This window comes from Cottoperca gobio, chromosome 24 (assembly GCF_900634415.1).
Source record: "Cottoperca gobio chromosome 24, fCotGob3.1, whole genome shotgun sequence".
NCBI classification, from domain to species: Eukaryota; Metazoa; Chordata; class Actinopteri; order Perciformes; family Bovichtidae; genus Cottoperca; species Cottoperca gobio.
The window spans coordinates 4,963,888-4,982,999 of record NC_041378.1 but is presented as its reverse complement, the minus strand read 5'-3'; the positions used below and the strand labels follow the sequence as shown (position 1 = coordinate 4,982,999).

Sequence of the window (19,112 nt, the reverse complement as noted above, 5' to 3'; positions counted from 1 at the left end):
TTGTGTCCTTTACATGTCCTGAGGCTGAACCACGAAGACTAACTCAGATGTGACACCTGGTGTCTGGTCCCTTGCTGATGATGTCATTGACAATAAGTGATGTCACTGATCCAGTTTCCAATGCTCTAGTTTCTTCTTCTCTTTTATTCACCTCTCTATAGGCCATATTCAAAGTTATTTAAAATGTTAATTATGAACATCATTTTCATAGAATTATTTCTTGTTTTCATAAATTACATGCAATAATATTTCTTCTATTTAAGTGCGTGTCAAACTCAACTCTGGGTCGGTGTAATCACATGCTCACACATCCAGGGTTGTCACATAAACACATGAACTCACTACATTACATTAACATTAATTATAATTATATTGTATTCTTACCAGAGACACATGTGCTAAAATAAGCAGTTGTCTGTAAAGTGGTTAAAATGAAAAAATAAAACACATATGTGGCGTTAAGTGTTCAAATATAAGAGCTGAATATGTAAATATGCATTATTTGGATTAAAATCACACTTTTTAAAGACGTGTTTCTGCTTGTATAATCCATAACGGGCCAAACAGTGAATTTTTGCAGAGATTTTCTCTCGGCCCCGTGTGCCCGCAAGACATTTAGCTCCTTTACTTTGATACAAGTTCATCCATCCATGCAGCAAAAATCCTGGGCAGACGTTCAGGAAGCAGAAGAGGTGGAGACCTGTGAGATGATTTGCTGATGATCGTCTACAGAACATTTGTTCAGATGCATGCTCGGTACAAAGGCAGCCAGAAGCCAGAGCTGTAGCGGTGCGTCTCAGATAAAAGGGGCAAATGCACTCGTGCCAACAAACCCAAACTTGGCTCTCACTGATGCTATTGTGCTGCTTTCCTCTCAGCTATATCTGGCACCCTCTACACATCAACCAATTTACAGAAAGTCCTAAATTGAATCACTGAACTTCGAAGTTGGCAAATGTCCTGCTTCATTCTGCTTTGACTGTGTTTAGTCTTGAACGTATTTCTCTCCTGGGAGGGTTGTGGTGAACCCATTTGCTACCGACTGACAATCTGGAAAGTGAAGCAAGTTCTTTTATTGCCTTTTGGCTCTCCTGTGAATACACTGTTTGTTTGATAGGCTTTCAATAAGGTCATGCATATTGATAATTACTTGTTTGCCGCCCTCTAGTTTCACACAAATTCAACCAAAGAAGACAATCCACTCACCCGCCCACCACCACCCACCACCCACGAAAACAAACCTTGTTAGTTGACGACATTAAAAAGGCATCTCAGGGTTTAATCACGGATTTGAATTGTTACCATGTTTAGCCTTCCTGTTGAAACCCATTGATTCAAACACTCGCGTCTGTTTAATTGACAAATCTGTGAAATCTCTTCTTGTGTGTGTGTGTGTGTGTGTGTGTGTAGAAGTTTAGCTGTGAATGTGAACACAACACATGCGGGGAGAGCTGTGATCATTGTTGCCCTGGTTACCACCAGCAGCCCTGGATGGCAGGGACCTTCCTCACCCGACATGTCTGCGAGAGTAAGAACAACACAACTACTACATCTACCCACAATTCCTACTCACTAGTCTCTTTGTAAACTTTCCCTGCTTGTAAATGTTTTTTTCCCAGAGTTCTGATGGTACCATAGGAGCCCACATTGTTTATTGTCATGTAGCAGATGTACCCACACACACACACACACACACCTGTATTACCGCGACAGCACACAGTTTATATGAACTCAGGGAACTGAAATCTGTATTCTTGCCAGCCAATCCGGTCAGAATCGCTCTTTGATACGAGGACCGTGCGAAGCCATCAAAAGTCACCTTTGCATCCATTAACCTTCATCATCCATGTAGCATCAGAGCGAGGAGGTTAGAGGCTTCTACCTGTCATCATAAAACTGTGGTTACAACATGTAATCTTCATTTTATTTCACACGGGCTACACCTTCTAACAGGCTCTGTAGTCTTCTGATAGCTGCCTCTGCTAAGGTCCACAGCAGGACGAAGGTGACACAACTTTAAAGGTCCCGACAGAGGGTGAAGTTCACACTGTTCACGACCTTCAGCCGTCATTTCTAACAATCTGGCAAGAAAACACACATATAATCTATTATAAAAGATATAAGTTAAATGTATTTGATAATGATAAGAAATGTGCTTCTGGTAACCAGGCTACTGCTTGACAAAGCAAAGTGCTTCCACGTCGAGTGTGACGCCGCCGTTATGCAGCCCGGTTCAGAGTGATTGTTAAACAGGATCTAATGCAGGGGATGGATGAAGCTCTAACTGGGATTAGGCATCTTGGAGAAAGCAGCCTAGTGCAGCATCGAGGGGGAGGAAGCCCGGCAGCACCAAACAGCTTTACGGGTCAGCCGTGCCAAGTCTGAGATCAGACCTGGAAACGGGCCCTGAAATGTTCTGCGGATCAAAGCGGCCAAACAGTGTCATCAAACTAACTTTCCAAAGACGTGAAGCACTCGTAGTGCTATAAACCTAAACGTATAAGCAACACTCTGCAGTGTTCTGTTTTAAAAAGCACGTCCATGAACACACTTTGCTTTTATTTGTGAATTTTGAACGGTAAAGTGAGTGAGGCTCCCCACTCCCAACCACACTGTGGGAAATGGTGAGGACAAGCTCAGACCCACTTCTTCTCTCTGGACCGTGGAGATAACACACTGCTCATGGGCAGCGTGTGCACCTCGGGGGGTACTGTCTTCAAAACAGCGTTTGATGTTTTTATAAACTCCTACGTGGAAGAAGTAAACTGATTTAAAAGAGCGACCCTGTTTGCTTCATGCTCAGTATCCTGGATACTGGGACCAACTTTCTTTCTTTGTGTGTGTGTGTGTGTGTGTGTGTGCGTGTGTGGTGTGTGTGTGTGTGTGTGTGTGTGTGTGTGCGTGTGTGTGTGCGTGTGTGTTTTCAGAGTGTAACTGCCACGATAAGGCAGACGAGTGCTACTTTAATCAGACGGCCGCGGACCTGTCACTCAGCCTGAACATCCAAGGTCAAAACAGAGGGGGTGGAGTCTGTGTCGGTTGCCGTGACAACACAGCTGGAGTCAACTGTCAGACATGCGTTGCTGGATTCTACAGACCCGCCGCGGTACGTCACATGTGCACGCACCTGGGCCTTATTTGAAACTTGTTATGATTAAGCGTGTGTGTGAAAATGATTTGTTTTCTTCACCAGGTGAGCGCAGACGAGGAAGACCCCTGCGTCCCCTGCTCATGTGACACACGTGGTGCTATCAGCCAATCATGTGTCGCAGACTCAAGCCAGGCTACGCCCAGTATGCTAATACACTTTTTAAATGTCTGCCCGTCTTTACGTGTATCCGTCTTAGGACGTAGTAGACAAGCGTTACACATTTGAATTGATTTTTAAAGTAGTACTCCAACATTTCATCGATTCAGTCCTGCTTGATTTCCTATGGGGGGGGGGGGATTTGGGGTTAATCCAGTTCAGCTGTGTGCACAGAAGCTTCTGTTATTGAAAGCTGTCTTTGACAGAACAGAACAACTATTTATATTAGAGATTATTTTACTCCTCTTTGTGTTTTTATGTCTAGAAAGAGGAACTATTTCAGGTGCAGCCACTTCAAACCCATTCTCTTTCAGTTAAAATGTGTGTGTGTGTGTGTGTGTCTTTGTGTGTGTTTGACTGACAGTTCAGCCAGCAGGGTCATGCCGGTGTAAGGAGGGTTTTGGGGGTCTGCGATGTGACAGGTGAGAGACACACACACACACTCACACACACACACACACACAGAAAGGAGACAGACACATTGTGACAGGTGAGCAGAACCTTTCAGCTGTTGTCTGCTCCAATTAGTGTTTGGAAAGTTTCCATTCAGATCTTTAATGATATTTAATATCACACGCATGGTTTTGTGCCTTACACGACGTAAAGAAGTCTCTGGATAAACGGACATGGTATGAATGACTGGATAGACTTTGATAACATATTTTACATCCCTGATGGACCTGAACGCAGCCTGAGATCATCAAGGGAAGTCTTGTTTGTTCAACTGTGAGGTTAAAATCACAAACAACAAGAACATGTGCACATCTGGAGCTTCATCTTACATGCAGTGCATTATCTCTTATTGCTGTAATAAACAACCTCAGATCAGGCCAGCAGCTTCGTCTTTAAAATCACTTCCTTAAATGCCCTGACCTCACCTTCTCTCTTAATCGGAGAGTTGTTTCTAAATATATTTCCTCTGGGATTGTACATACGTGCTCGTCACCTGCGGTGCAAGGTCAGCTGTTTGCTGCGAATGAAAGGCTCAGTGTCTGACGCGGTTTGACTAGGACGGACGCGGCGGATTGTTAGAATAATTGACCCTATGACCTTCTGGTGGCCTCTCTAATACTCGTCACCTCCATCGTTATTATTGTTATTAAACTCGTCTGCAGGTGTGCTGTCGGTTATATGGGCTACCCGTCCTGCCAGCGCTGTAACTGCAGTGTGGAAGGAAGCAGCAACGATGACCCGTGTGTGACACCCTGCGTCTGCAAGGTACTCACACACTTTTTATGCGCACAACTAATGGCACTGCGCTAACCTTTCTAGCCCCGTCATCATTATCTTCACCACATTAACACTGCAATAACATGCTTTGTGCTCATAACGTCGGTTTGAGGGCAGCCCATAAACTTTTGCTGCATCTTTCTTCTCTCGCTCTCTTCCCGTCTTTCTCTCCGGCAGGAGAACGTGGAGGGAGAAAACTGCGACCGCTGTAAACTGGGATTCTTCAACCTCCAAGGGGACGATCGGCGTGGCTGCGAAAAGTGCTCTTGTATGGGCGTTTCCAGTCAGTGCTCTGCCTCCACATGGACCTATCACAATGTAAGCAATGTTACACACACACACACACACACACACACACACACACACACACACACACACACACACACACACACACTTCTTCTCTGCCAGCCAATCAGGATCTCTCAAAATATATATAAATATAATATAAATATAATATAAATATATATATGGTGTTTGCATCATTACACCAATAACCCCCGATCATAAACAGTTTGTTCATGTCTTTCATTCGTGTAATTGCAGTGATTGAGTCACTTGTTGCGCCGATGTGCAAAAGAGAGGAACATTTAGTTTATAAGGAAAGAGAAATCTGTGCCAAATACACATTTAGGAGAGAGGATGTAGATGTACAGTGGAGGTGAGAGCGAAGGGGACGAGTGAAAATGAGGAGGAAAGAGACGATTGGAGAGAAAAAAAAGAGAAGAAGAGAGGACACGACTTGAAAGACGAAGGGTGGAGACAAGACAAGAGGCAAGATGGAGGAGAGAGGTGAAAAGAGGAAAACAGTTTTTGACTGACAGGCGGGGTGGGAGAGGGGGAGAGGAGAGGTTGACAGGATGACAGCTCTGATTTAGACACCGATAGAGTGAGTGAGTGTGTGTGTGTGTGTGTGTGTGTGAGTGTGTGTGTGTGTGTGTCTGTGTGTTTCTGTGTGTGTCTGTGTGTGTTCGTGTTCAAAAGGGGAGACCAAGGTCAGGTTAATTGCAATGACAGATGTGTGTCTGGCTGTCTCACACACACACACACACACACACACACACACACACACACACACACACACACACACCATCCTCTCTCTACTGTAGGTGTCAGTTGCAAGACTCCCAGGCTGAAATGTGACACCTAAAACAATCTTTAAGCAAATCTTGAGTTTTACATTTTAGTTATTTGCTATATTGTTAATATATAATATACAGCAGCTGTGAATATTTGTCACACTTGACATTTTTCAGATGGGCATCGAGAGTAAAGCTTATCAAATGATAACATCTGCATTGAACATGACTGGAGTCTGATGTTAACATGTGTGTCGTGATCTGCTGACAGTGAGCACGACGTCTGCTCAGCAAACAGTCAGTTCTGTCTGAGACTCTCTGAAAATCCTTTCCAATCATTCATACAAATTGTTCTCTTGATTACTACACTTCAACATTTTACATCTCTGCGTGACTCCCTTGCAGTGCTGCTGAAAACGTAACCATAACATCCCGTAACGAGTTGAAAGCGAACTCTTTATTGAAAGCGAGACTTTGCTACAACAGGGAAAAGAGTCCAATCTCAGCCTTCACAGAAGCACCAGAGCGTCCTGTGAATCTCTCATAGTACTCTAAGCAAGTTCTGGATGTTTGGCTTTCAAACAGCTGCACGTAAAGTGTCTTTGTGGACTTTGAAATGACGTACAGTAAGCTGTGATCTAAGAAAGTGTATATTTAACTTCTTCTTCCTGCACCTGCTTTTGTAGGAGACCACTCTGACAGGATGGCACCTGCTCGGAGAGACTAGAGGAAGAGTTTGGTCCGTTCACAGACAGACGCCTCCGTATCTCAGCGTCCGGCACTCGGACGTTGTGAACGATCTCGGCTCCGCCTACTACTGGAATGCACCTGGACTATACCTGGGGAACAAGGTGAGATGGGGCTGCACGCTAAAATACACTGCAATCAAATCATAATGAGATTTTCTCCAAATCGGCAAATGATTTAAACATTTACTTTGAGACATCGATGCTTTTACGTCATTGTTTCACCCTGCTCTTCATCACTTTCAGTAGACAGGTGGTGGTTGTTCTCTCCTCAACAGCTTCCATGTGGGAATGTTTGCATGAGTTCAAGGCCCAGTAATCAAGGGTGGACCTTCTCAATCATAATATGATTTCAGAGACTTTGTATTAGATGTTCCTGTTGTTTCCTCACATTATTACATCACAGGTCATTTAGCAGACGCTCTTATCCAGAGCGACTCACAGTGAACTAACTGCAGGGACCGTCTCCCTGGAGCAGCTCGGGGTTAAGCACCTTGCTCAGGGGCACGATGGTGGCTGTTCAGTCCCTGTTAATGTGAGAGACGTCACGGTCATCCAATAGCAAGAAGCTATTAGCTAATGCATATTGATAAAGTGGCACGATGAGAAATGTCCTAATTCCACACTAGTTTACTGTACAACACAATTTCAACTGCTTAAAACTGCCAAGATGGTGAAAAAGATTTATTTTATGTGTTGTTCCAATCGGCTGTCCCCCGTATGTACGCTCCTGCTTCTCTGTATCGGCTCCTGCTAATGTCGGCTGTTTGAATTTGCACTGCGGTTTTTCCGTGGCCACGATTAGCCTTCATCACTCCAGCCGGCAAATAGCTGCAGTCCATGTTTCTGAAGTGGAGTTGTTGCCCTACTACAACAACAGACTGACTGTGATGTTTGTCTGGGTGTCATGGCTTAGAGTAATACACCACAGAATTTCATTAGTTTGCACCCTACAGGCCTAGCTTGTCATCTCACTTCTTTGTCTGATCGTCTATCCCTCCCTCCCTCTAACCATCCCTCCATCCCTGCTTCTTTTCATTGGTCTGCTTCTCTAACTCTCACTCCGTCTCTCCAGGACTCCCATTTTTCACCTCCCTGTTCCTAAATCATCTCCCTCTACTTCCCCCGAGCGCTCTTCTCTCTCTCTCTCTCTCTCTCGCTCCGTGTCTCTCTCGCTCGCTTTGTGTCTCTCAGGGTAAACAGTGTTTCGCCTGTTGAACTCGATAATCAACTGTTTTTCTCTTAGCGCACACACACACGCAAACACGAGCTCACACACGTGCGCACACACAAAACAGAAACACATATTCTCATTCAGACACATGCTCGCACACACACACAGTCACATGCACTCCCAGGCCTATATAAGTCAGATAATGATGTGTTTTGGAGGCATTAGGGACAGCGGAGCAGAACCGAATGCCTCCAAACATGGGAAACAAACAAATTACCAGTGTGTGTGTGTGTGTGTGTGTGTGTGTGTGTGTGTGTGTGTGTGTGTGTGTGTGTGTGTGAGTGATTGCTAGGAGCAGTGTGCGAGTACTGTATGAAAAAGCGATTCTTTGCTTCAATCTCTGATCGTGTTACAGAGATAGATGCTATGTGACTTGCGACTCTTCCACACAGACACACACACACACACACACACACACACACAGTGTCGGTCCATCATGTTGCCGTGTATCATTGGAAGTGACATGCTGTGTGTGTGATGACATGCTAGCATTGGATGTATAAGAGTATAAATGTGTGTGATAGCGTTCTTATTTCTCCTGCATGACCTCCTGTATAATGCCAAAAGATGCTCATTGGCCCATTAGTGCGCTGCGCTGCGCTCGGTGGATGCTCATTGGTCCAGAAGCATGTTCCACTGATGCTCATTGGGTATTTGATCGCCTGTGTAGGTCCAGGGACTGCTCATTCACAAGGATAGCCATTACTATCATTGAAGCTTGCAAGAATATTGGGTTTATTTGTCAGTGGAGTTGCAGATAAGCAGGGATGAAGCATGAAGAGCCAAATATAAAACTCACGATGCTGCAAGTATGAGAGTGTAGTTTCATTTTAATGAAGTGTCGTGCATGTTTAAAACTTGTTTTTTAAGACGTGTCGGTGACGCTTCTACTTTCGGGAACACGAGGCGGAGGAGGCAGACACTTTTGACTGGCTCCGAACTTAAACTGTCACATTAAAAGCAACAATCAATATTGTATGTTAACAACGGAATATATAATGCATGTATGTGAAACGGGGTTCTAAGCGTTTTAACATCTCTCGGCAAATTAATTTTTTGGTTCAGTCTCGCTACTGTTTCCAATCATGTTTCCAGCCGCAGCAGGCAGCTGTTTCCAACAAAGGCTCTAATAAACCCTCAGTACACTTCCTGCGCAGCACCAGACAGCAAACACACTGTTAGTGACAAGCTGGGGAACATAGTGCAGCATTAAGCAGCTACAAAGACCGATATGTACTGCTCGTTGGTGGAGGGAAAAACAGAGCTAAGAGAGTAAACATTGGATTTACATTCATCAGCTGCTCAGAAACAAAGCGCCAAATGAATGTTGAGCTGTCAAATCTGATGTTTAATATCCAAAGCAAAGCCTTCAGCCTTCAAAAGCAGTCAAATCCGAACCTCCTTGTATACATCTTGTACCCAGATTCACTAACAGATTCAGATAAAAGGCTCAAAGACGAGAAGAGCTCATGGTTTTGAGAAACAGAGTGACAGAGATGGAGAGAGCACTGGGAGGTTGAAGCAGGGAGTTGAAGGGGATGATGGATGAACATGGAAAGAGGAGTCGCATCCTTTGCCGACAGCTGATGAAAGAAAGCATGTTGAAAGTTGACGACACGCACACACACACACAAACACACAGCTCAGCTTGTGTTGCATTTCATCCGAACTCCTTCTCTACCTCCTGCCTGGACCTTCTCCAACTTTCTCCAACCGTTTTTCAATTTCACTTGACTTCCTTGTCTTCTTTATTGCGCTGTGAAGAAGTAGTAACACACAGTAATAGTCCTTCTTCAGAGGGAAACCTGCTACAGGTGCAGACCGGAGGCAGAAAAATGCTCCGCTTTCACCTTGGTTATGGAGTCTGACATCTCAAAGTTATGATGAATGAAATCTGTCTTAAAAGTGTTTCTGTTAAATACTTCTGTGGAGAAGAAATTCACCTTTTTATGTTGTTGCAAAAATACACAAGAGGAATATCAGCTTTTACCAAACAGCTGAGCTGTGACTTATGAGAGAGCAAAGTGTGTGTAGAGGAGTGTGTGTATAGTGCCACTTCTAATCTGGTCTTGATTGCATGAGATGGATTTCCCCTCCCTCCCATTTCCTCACTTTCTCTCCCTCCCTCCCTCCCTCCTTTTCTTTTTTTCCCACTTACATGGCTGAGAAAGTGCCTTTACATCAATCACAGTGGATTTGTTCCAGTTTTCATCAACCAAATCATTTGGTGTCGCACTCATTTGTATTCCTGGAAAGTGTGTGTGAGACACTCCACACGGCTTTACCGTGGGGGAGAAAAAAGCAAAGGACGTCATTACACCTGTTATAAATCATCACTGATGTTCTCATTGCAAAAACTAAATGAATGTCAAACTAACTACAATTAACATTTCAACATTGTTACTTTCTGCTGCTTTTTCTGGAGAGATCTTGATAATCGTCCAAATGTGTGGAGGCTTACAATCAGACATTAGCATGATGCTGATGCCACGATAGCATTTGGGAGTGTGATGTGATCCGAGCCTCACAGCTGAAACTGCACCGACTGCATTGAATACAGGTTGTCATTTTGCCATTGTGTGTTACTTCCAGTCTGATGCACAGCAAGCCGCTGCTGGAGTTGACTTTCAAGAGTCAGCGAGCTGTGGTAGTGCAGAACAATAATTGATTGGCTCTGAGAGGCTGGAAGCAAATGAGTGAGCTGCTCTTAGTCGTCTTCCTGCAGGAGATCTGCATGCAGAGTTACAGTCCAGCTAACCGTCGCTCCTTTGCCACCAGCAGGGATTATAATCGTGTCATAGTCCTGCACACAACAATCTCAAAATTGAACAATGTTGCTTCCTTCGTCACAGGAAAGTTTCTACTGCAGCGCTTTGTAAATAAAAGTGCAGAATGTAAAAAAAAGTATTTTAAAGTGGAATGGAATGAAACGTCCTTTATTGGAACCATATGTACATAAAAAGCAGATCAGTAACAGATGTTGTTTTACCTTTATCGAATCAGCTTGACCCAAACCTCATCAATAAATGCATGAGAGAAAACGTGCACAACTGCATGTATGTGCACATGCGTATGTGTATGCGCGAGTGTTTATGGGCCTAATCGAAAACATCGACAGAGGTGGAGACCTCTTGCCAACCCCATCTCCTTAAGGCAGTAAGGTGACCGCCTGTAACCCCACACCTTCATCTGAAGGCAGACCCCATGCAGAGCACCTCGAACGGCCAGCTGACAAACGATCTGCCTCATTCCTATCTGCCAGCACCCACCCAGGGGTTCATACCCCCTGACAGTCTTTCTCAAAGAGTGGTCCGTGAGCGACCGCTAGTGGTCCGTAAGAATATTGGTAAAATGTCACATTTGAAATGAATATATTATAAGTTTAAAGTGTTTCTCAAACTGTTTAAAATGACTAGTATAGTAGAGTGTAGCATAGATGTAGCTACGTAGGTTCGTTGTACGATCTTACGTCATAAATGATCAGCGCGGTCAATTTGAGCCGCGGTCAACTGACAAGATGGATCGATGGCTCAAGACGGGATCAGTTCAAAGAAAATGAAATCAAAGATCTGACGCGACAGTGAAGGTGCATCGTCCTGATGCAGGTGATTCAGCAGCTTCAAGTGGTTTTGTGTGCGTTACTGAGTCCCAGGAGAGCGGTTCGTCGTCCAACCACGCCTGAAAGCTGTGACACTCGGCTTGAACGTGGAAAGTCCAGCGCTAAAGTGAAGAGAAAAGATCACAGCGACTACATGAGATTTGGATTTGTTTGGACTGGAGATGAACAGGATCCCAATCCACACTGTGTTTTGAGTCGTTGGCGAGCGAGGCTATGAAACCCGCCGAGCTCAAGCGACATGTTGAGAGCGAACACAAAGATTACATTGGGAAACCTTTAACTGTTTTTGAGAGAAGGTATGAACTCAAGAAACAAATGACGAAGGCGCCATCACAGTTTTTTTCATTGGGGGAAACTGCGAAGGCTACAGAGGCATCATACAGGGTATCCCTTCTCATCAAACGGGTAAACCTCCTTCGATAGGTGAGAATTGAGTCAAACCAGCTGCCAAGATCATGACTCATTTATTGTTTGGGGAGAAAGCAAGCGACGACATTAACAGGGTCCCCCTTTCCAATGACACGGTCCAGCGGCGAATGACAGCCATGGCTGAAAATGTGAAAGATCAGCTGATCACACGTTTACGCCAAAGCCAGTTTTTTACACTGCAACTGGACGAGTCGACTGATATCGGGAAGGAGGCAAATCTGCTGTGTTTTGTAACGTACATTTATGCTACATTTAATAATGAACTTGTGTTTATTGTTAAATCCCTGTTAAACTTGGACCTGCCACCATAGTGTTACTGTATTTTATTTTTAAAGTCCACAGCGGAAGTTTGTGTCGTACTAAATGTGGTGCATTTTGTGTATCTTGCTGAGGGTAAGTTCACTCTGACACTCAGTAATAAACTCAGTAATAAATGTAGTCTACGTTTCATTTGATGTGTACAATCTATCAGCATTTACCGTTGTTGGAAAAATATACTTAAATAAACCCACGACGTCAGGATCAAAATAAGAGTTTTAATCAATATTGTTGCAAGAAGGAGCAGAGTTATACATATACAAGATGTACAAGCTCTCACTAAGACTAAGATATAGAGAAGGTCACATAAAGCTCATTAGGCTGTCATTTGTAATATATTGTTGGAGTGGTAAGCAGGCCTATTGTTTTTGGATATTTGGGGTCAGGTGGTCCGTGAGTGTTTTGTTATTGGTTAAGTGGTCCTTGGTCTGAAGAAGTTTGAGAAACACTGCTCTAGAGGCATGGAGTCCAAAGTGAGTACCTTTACCTCCACAGTGTGCAATCAGGACCATCCCACAGCGGCCAATTGGGCCCAGAATTGTCTTACATCCTGGCACATGCCAACAACATACCATGTTGGTTGACAAATCCCACCTGAAACTCATTTCCAAGAGCAACCCTGGATGTCATGGGTTGCAAACAACCTCATGGACACAATGTCCCTTTACGCCAGGAGAACGTCTGAATACACAATTTGCCTCCAAGGTTACAGCAGCCATTTCCCGCCAACAGGCACTACGACCGGAAAAGCTGCTCTGCACAGAGGCTCTCCTCGAAGATATAGAAACAAACGAGACATTGCTCGGACACGCCCCGGAGCTGATACTGACCGACTGGATCTTTTTGGTTTTGCTGCTTTCTTTTCTCTTTGCCAGCACGTTTCACTCAGACACACAGAAGGTCTGTTGTATGTTGTATGTTGTTCAGCATTCCTCGGTCTATTGGTCCATCTGGAGTCAATCTGACCCTACTGCTAGGAACAACAATAGCCTGTCCTTGTGTGCATCAGTGTGTGCATCAGTGTGTGCATCAGTGTGTGCATCTGTGTGTGCATCTGTGTGTGTAACCGGTAGATAAACAGAGTGAAAATCCCGATACCAATTGCACACGTCCACAGGCATAAGAAAGGCGACCCAGGTGCGTGCCTGTGTGCGCGTGTTTGTGTGTGTGTGTGTGTGTGTGTGTGTGTGTGTGTGTGTTTATATTTCTATGTTTCTGTGTTTTTGTTTCGCTGGGTATTTTGTGTATGGCTGCACATGTGTGTACTTGTGTGTGTCATTTTAGGGGAGTTTGTTTTCTGAAGCTTTTGTGGCAATCTAGTTTTCATTTCCTGAAGGATGATTTTCTTTGTCCCTCTCTCGCTCTCTCTCGCTCTCTCTCTCTCTCTCTTTCTCTCTCTTTCTCTCGCTCTCTCTCTCTCTCTCTCTCGCTCTCTCTCGCTCTCTCTCTCTCTTTCTCTCTCTTTCTCTCTCTTTCTCTCGCTCTCTCTCTCTCGCTCTCTCTCTCTCTCTCTTGCTCTCTCTCTCTCTCTCTCTCTCTCTTTCTCTCTCTCTCTCTGTCCAATCTCCCGAAGAGAGCGCCGGTTGCTTTTGTACTCGGAGAGTTGACAGCAAACAGGCGTTCCGATGCAGATTGGCGAACGCATTTCTCTGAAGAAACTAGCAAGTGGTGGGCAAAAAGGAAAGTTGCATACTAATAGTGTTCAATGTGAGTACAGTCATTACTCTCCACAATCACTCACCTGCTTCTGTACTTTTCTTCTATACTTAAAGTTTCTCCTCAGTGTGTGAGATCAGGGAATCCCAACAACATCGATTGTTTCTGATCCTTTCTGTCGTGATGACTATACGTTCATCCAGAAAACGTAAGACACTTGTAAGGAAACCAGATGAGGGGATACTGTTCATACTCTTTTAGATTATTCACTTGTTTCACGTGCAGATTGACGAATACTTAAAAAAGGAGAAAGACGATGTTGATTGTTGGCCTTGTAAACATCTCGATCTGCGAGTGGACTATTTGTTTAAGTGGAAACAATAAAATATATATTTTTTAATCGATGTGTTTCTTTAGTAAGTAGCTGTGTAATAAGCAGGGATAATGAACAGCTCCCGTCAGGGTCCTGCTCATGACTGGCTGGCTGTACATAATCCCTCACTTATGACTATTATATAGTAATATTACTGTTGTAGTGGTTCTTGCACCCTGTGAAGCCGGTCAGTAATGTCAGCAGCCTATATTAGTGATTGGAGTGAGGTGGCATACTTGAGATTGACAGAGAGTTACAGTGAATTCTAGTTTGTAAGTTTCTTTCTAATAGCTGTTTTGACATATATGTAAAAAAAAACAAAAAAAAAAAACCTTTACCCCCCCCCCCTCAAAAAAACATTCTGGTAATTTGTATTATATTTTCAGTGTTCTTTTTTAAGCGTCTCTTTACAAGAACGTACCAGAATATATTTTCCAACTTGTTTCACACAGAATTCTTTTCAAACTGTAACAGAAATGTGACCTTTTTAGAATAAGCACTTTATCACATGCAGGACCGACTAACACTTGTACTTCATTAAAATGCTCTGACTTGGTTACTTAAAGTGTTGGAGAAGCCATATTACATCAGGGCTCTGGTGAGAACCCTGGAGGAGGACTGAGGTCGATAGTGACTCATTTTCACACCTCTTCTCGCTCCATGCCAAACCCACTCCTTGGCATAGACTGCATAATTAAATCTCATAACTTTGACTCTCCTCTCTCCTTCCCTCCACTCTTATTGCATCCTTGTCTTGTCTTGTGTCTCTCCTACTGTCCTGCTGCACTTTATCACATTTCTCTCTCCTCTTTTCTGTCCGCCTCCTTCCTCCTTTTATCTTCATCTCTCATGTGCGTGTGTGTGTGTGTGTGTGTGTGTGCTATGGGTGTCGATGAAACTTTTGACAGTATTTTAGGTCTTTTGTACAATTTGCATTGCAGCAAAAACAATCATGTAGCTGCACGGGAACCTTAAAGCGCAAAATATTTAGTTCAATATTTCCTCTTTTTTAAAATATTTTAAAATATTTTTTACAATATTTAGTTGTGATGCAGGATTATTGTTCTTTCTTTACTTGTACGTACCGATATACTCGTGGCCATGACACCATGTTCACTTTAATGAAGATTGTGTCTGGGACTTGATTAGGGTTTTAACACAGAGGATTATGTCTTGCTCTTCTCATTCTGGCCATTGAAAGATTTAATAACAGGCTTAAGGAGCTTTCAGGAGGATCCCACTGATGTCTATTGTAGCCGTGTGGCCGAGTGTTTATTGTTCCTTCCTTTCTACTGCCCGTAATTCCCCACTCTTCTCCCATAATGTCCGTCTCCTGCTGTGCTATTCTGTTGCTCTTTTTGTCTTTCCTGCGTAGTATTTCTTTTATTTCCTATTCCCCCGAGCTCCAGAATGATGATGAGGTTGCCATGACAAAAGCTTTGATTATTGTCTAGGTTGAGTGGAGGGCGTCAGAGAAACGAGTTTTCCGGGAAATGTCAATAATTTCAAAGGGGGTAAATTGCCTAACTCAGGTGTGCTAAGTGGATAGAGAATCATTCACATACAAGTACAACTTCCATCAGTGGAAAGTGTTTATACTCAGGAGAAGCTTTTTCTTCTTCTCTCAATTCCTTTGCCGCTGAGTGATTACTGAACTGTAAGAACTCAAAAAACATGCAGTTTAGCTTCTTATGCTGGAGCTGTTACAGACGTGACCCGGTACATCCCAACCTGAAGGGGTCACCGGACAAGTCTTAGGCGTCATGATGTTTTACAAATAGGAAAACTTATTAAAAAAAATAAAATATCTATCTCGGGCTTCATTCTTGTGAAACGCAGCGTAGATGTATCTCCTTATAAACAATGTCCAAATGATATAAAGTTGGAAGGGAACTAACTCTCTGGTTAAACAGCTCAGACATATGCAAACTGTGACGAGGTGTTAATCGGTCTCAAGCAGAAAAGGTTGGCAATGACTGTTTGTACCACTGTAATGTACTTCATAATGACAATGAAATCATTTCGTATTAAGAGTTTTCTTTGAGGCTTCTCAAACATTTTTGAATTGACAAAGAGAAAAATGTGGAAACAAGGATTCAACATTTGAATTTAAATATTTAAAGACAGCCACATTTCGATATTTTTTATCTAGATTTGTATTTAGATTATCTAGATTATCTAGATTTGTATTTAGATTATCTAGATTTTTATTTAGATTATCTAGATTTGTATTTAGATTTGTATTTAGATTATTTAGATTTGTATTTAGATTATCTAGATTTTTATTTAGATTATCTAGATTTTATTTGGATTATCTAGATTTTTATTTAGATTATCTAGATTTGTATAGATTATCTAGATTTTTATTTAGATTATCTAGATTTAGATTTAGATCATCTAGATTTGTATTTGGATTATCTAGATTTGTATTTAGATTATCTAGATTTGTATAGATTATTTAGATTATCTAGATTTTTATTTAGATTATTTAGATTTGTATTTGGATTATCTAGATTTGTATTTAGATTATCTAGATTTGTATAGATTATTTAGATTATCTAGATTTTTATTTAGATTATTTAGATTTGTATTTAGATTATCTAGATTTGTATTTAGATTATCTAGATTTGTATTTAGATTATCTAGATTTTTATTTAGATTATCTAGATTTTTATTTAGATTATCTAGATTTTTATTTAGATTATCTAGATTTGTATTTAGATTATCTGATTTTTATTTAGATTATCTAGATTTTTATTTAGATCATCTAGATTTTTATTTAGATTATTTAGATTTTTATTTAGATTATTTAGATTTTTATTTAGATTATCTAGATTTGTTTAGAAACAGAACTCCAGATTAATTCTAATATCGTTCCGTGTGTAAATAAATGTAAAAAGGCGACATGTTTGCTAAGAAATGTCGGATGTTGGATTCGCAGATTGTTGCGCTGCCCAAAAGTAGCAAAATAAAATCAGTTAATGCCCCAGTTAAGTTTTCATTTCAGGCCTAAACATGTAAAATAAGCACACGGGTATCTAAAGTTAATATTTACTTTACTTTCTCGACAACATTATGTTGAATATATAAAGTCCATTGTGACTATACATGTCTTATAATGCCCAATGTCTAATCTTACACAAACACTTCAGCTCTGGTAAGCCTTTGTAAAAAAAAAAACATTCTTCTTCTGTGGTGTCTTTTTCTATTTCGTTGCAGTGGAACAAACCTTGAGTTTTTTCCTGTGTGAGAGACTTTAAGTGTGAATGCAGAGTCCACGCTGGAGTTCAGAAGTGTCTGATACGTGTAGTGTGGCTTTAAACGATGATTTAACTGCGTTCTGGAGTCCAAATCAGCAAATGGGGTTAGATGGAGAATAAGTGTTAGTCAATAAAACGTCCACCCAAGTATACCTCCTTGCCCCACTATAGTGTGTGTGTGTGTGTATTTTCAGTCAGCTGTGAAATGGGTGATTCCTCCTCCCGGTTTAAGAAGCAAGGGTAATGATGTAGAATGGAGGAGGTTTATAGAGGCATTAAGCCCACCTCTTACTCCCTCTCTATCTCTCCCTCTCTGTCTCGGGCTCGATTTCTTCACCCCTCTCTCCCCCTTTCCTCAATGTCCCCCTCTCTGTTTTTATGGTGGCATTATTATCTCGCTCTCCCACCCATTACTGTTCAGGTTGGAGCAGAATAATAAATTTCAGGATCATGCCGACGCAGCGTTTTCTCCAGCTAAAGCTCATTCTGTGGACTCGACAGAAACACTGCAGCGAAACACACAAGACAACAAAGATCGGAGCACATTCTCGTTCTCCTTACTTTTCATTAGTAGAAGCGTTAGTTGTGCGGTTTTGCTACATCGCTGTTGCAGTAGTTAGTACAGTAGTGCTGCTGCCACAACATATTTACATATACCATAAACAGTACACGTGAGAATTACGTTTTTGTCACATTCATAACTACATAATATAGATTGCACGGCTGCCCCCTCTTAGTCGATTAGTCGACTAATTGGTCTTTCTTTGATTAGTCTTTTTTATGCAGACATTTTGGAAGGTTCTTTAAAATATACTTTGCACAGGTAGCCAGTGCACTTTGTTGCACGTTCGCTCCCGTCGTGTGACTCTCTGACTTGTGTGAGTTTGTCACTTCTGCACTAGACACAGATGCTCAGTGGAGTTTGCACTCAGTGTTGCTCACTTGTTTGTATCATTAAGATCCAATAAGTGTGATGAATGCATTTCTGAGCTGCAACGACTAAAATGATCGTTTGTTGCATTTCTTTCCTTAAACACTGAACAAAGCTGATTTTTCTCAAATGTGTCAAACCTGCAATGTTCTCATTTCCTGCCTTGTGTTGGTGCATTGCTGCGTATCTTGGCACCACCTGTAGCTCAGTGGGAAAGTGACAAACCGTTGGCAGGAATGTGCTTCCTCACTAATCTGTTTCTGTCTTATTCTTTCAGATTTCAGCCTACGGAGGGAGTGTGGTCTACACTGTTTCTTATACTACAGACCAGCAAGAACAAATGGCCATTAGAGTCACCTCACAACCCGACCTAATCATAGAGGTAAGGTTTTAAATACGCTCAAAAATAAAGACGTATAAGGCTGCGTGCGTGTTTGGGAGGATTCCCTAGGAGCAGTGGGTATTCTACAGCGGAGAGAAAATGGTCACGACCAGAGGAAACCCACATGAACACAAATGTGTGTGTGTGTGTGTGTGTGTGTGTGTGTGTGTGTGTGTGTGTGTGTGTGTATGTTTATGTATTTGGGTTTGCAGCATTATTTATCTTTACCCACAAGCCATTGACTTTTGCACCAGTGAAGACCACTAAATGAAGCAGCAAATAAAAGCTGTTAAAAGCACACACGCGCGCGCACACACACACACGCACAGAGCTACAGCTGGCAGAGAAATGCTGAACTTAGCAATAAAACATGCAGATAGAGTCTCCCCCTCCCCCCTCTGTATGTCTTTATAATGAGCAGGTTGTGATATGATATATGGCAGCAATAAGAAAAGCAGCAACACTATTAGTTAACTGTTTATATCTCCGACATCACTAAACAACCTTGTGTGTGTGTGTGTGTGTGTGTGTGTGTGTGTGTGTGTGTGTGT

General features: G+C 42.4%; 1 protein-coding gene across 4 annotated transcripts in view; it reads left to right on the top strand.

The window, feature by feature from the left end:
• Positions 1-19,112, top strand: part of lama2 (laminin, alpha 2) — a 146,860-nt gene that overhangs the window by 41,433 nt on the left and 86,315 nt on the right. For all 4 annotated transcript variants that reach the window (XM_029462753.1, XM_029462752.1, XM_029462751.1 and 1 more), the window contains exons 8-15: positions 1,411-1,528; positions 2,928-3,106; positions 3,194-3,293; positions 3,672-3,729; positions 4,423-4,525; positions 4,715-4,855; positions 6,300-6,464; positions 18,457-18,561. In XM_029462753.1, the coding sequence (XP_029318613.1) occupies positions 1,411-1,528; positions 2,928-3,106; positions 3,194-3,293; positions 3,672-3,729; positions 4,423-4,525; positions 4,715-4,855; positions 6,300-6,464; positions 18,457-18,561 (969 nt within the window). The remainder of the gene's footprint in view (positions 1-1,410; positions 1,529-2,927; positions 3,107-3,193; positions 3,294-3,671; positions 3,730-4,422; positions 4,526-4,714; positions 4,856-6,299; positions 6,465-18,456; positions 18,562-19,112) is intronic.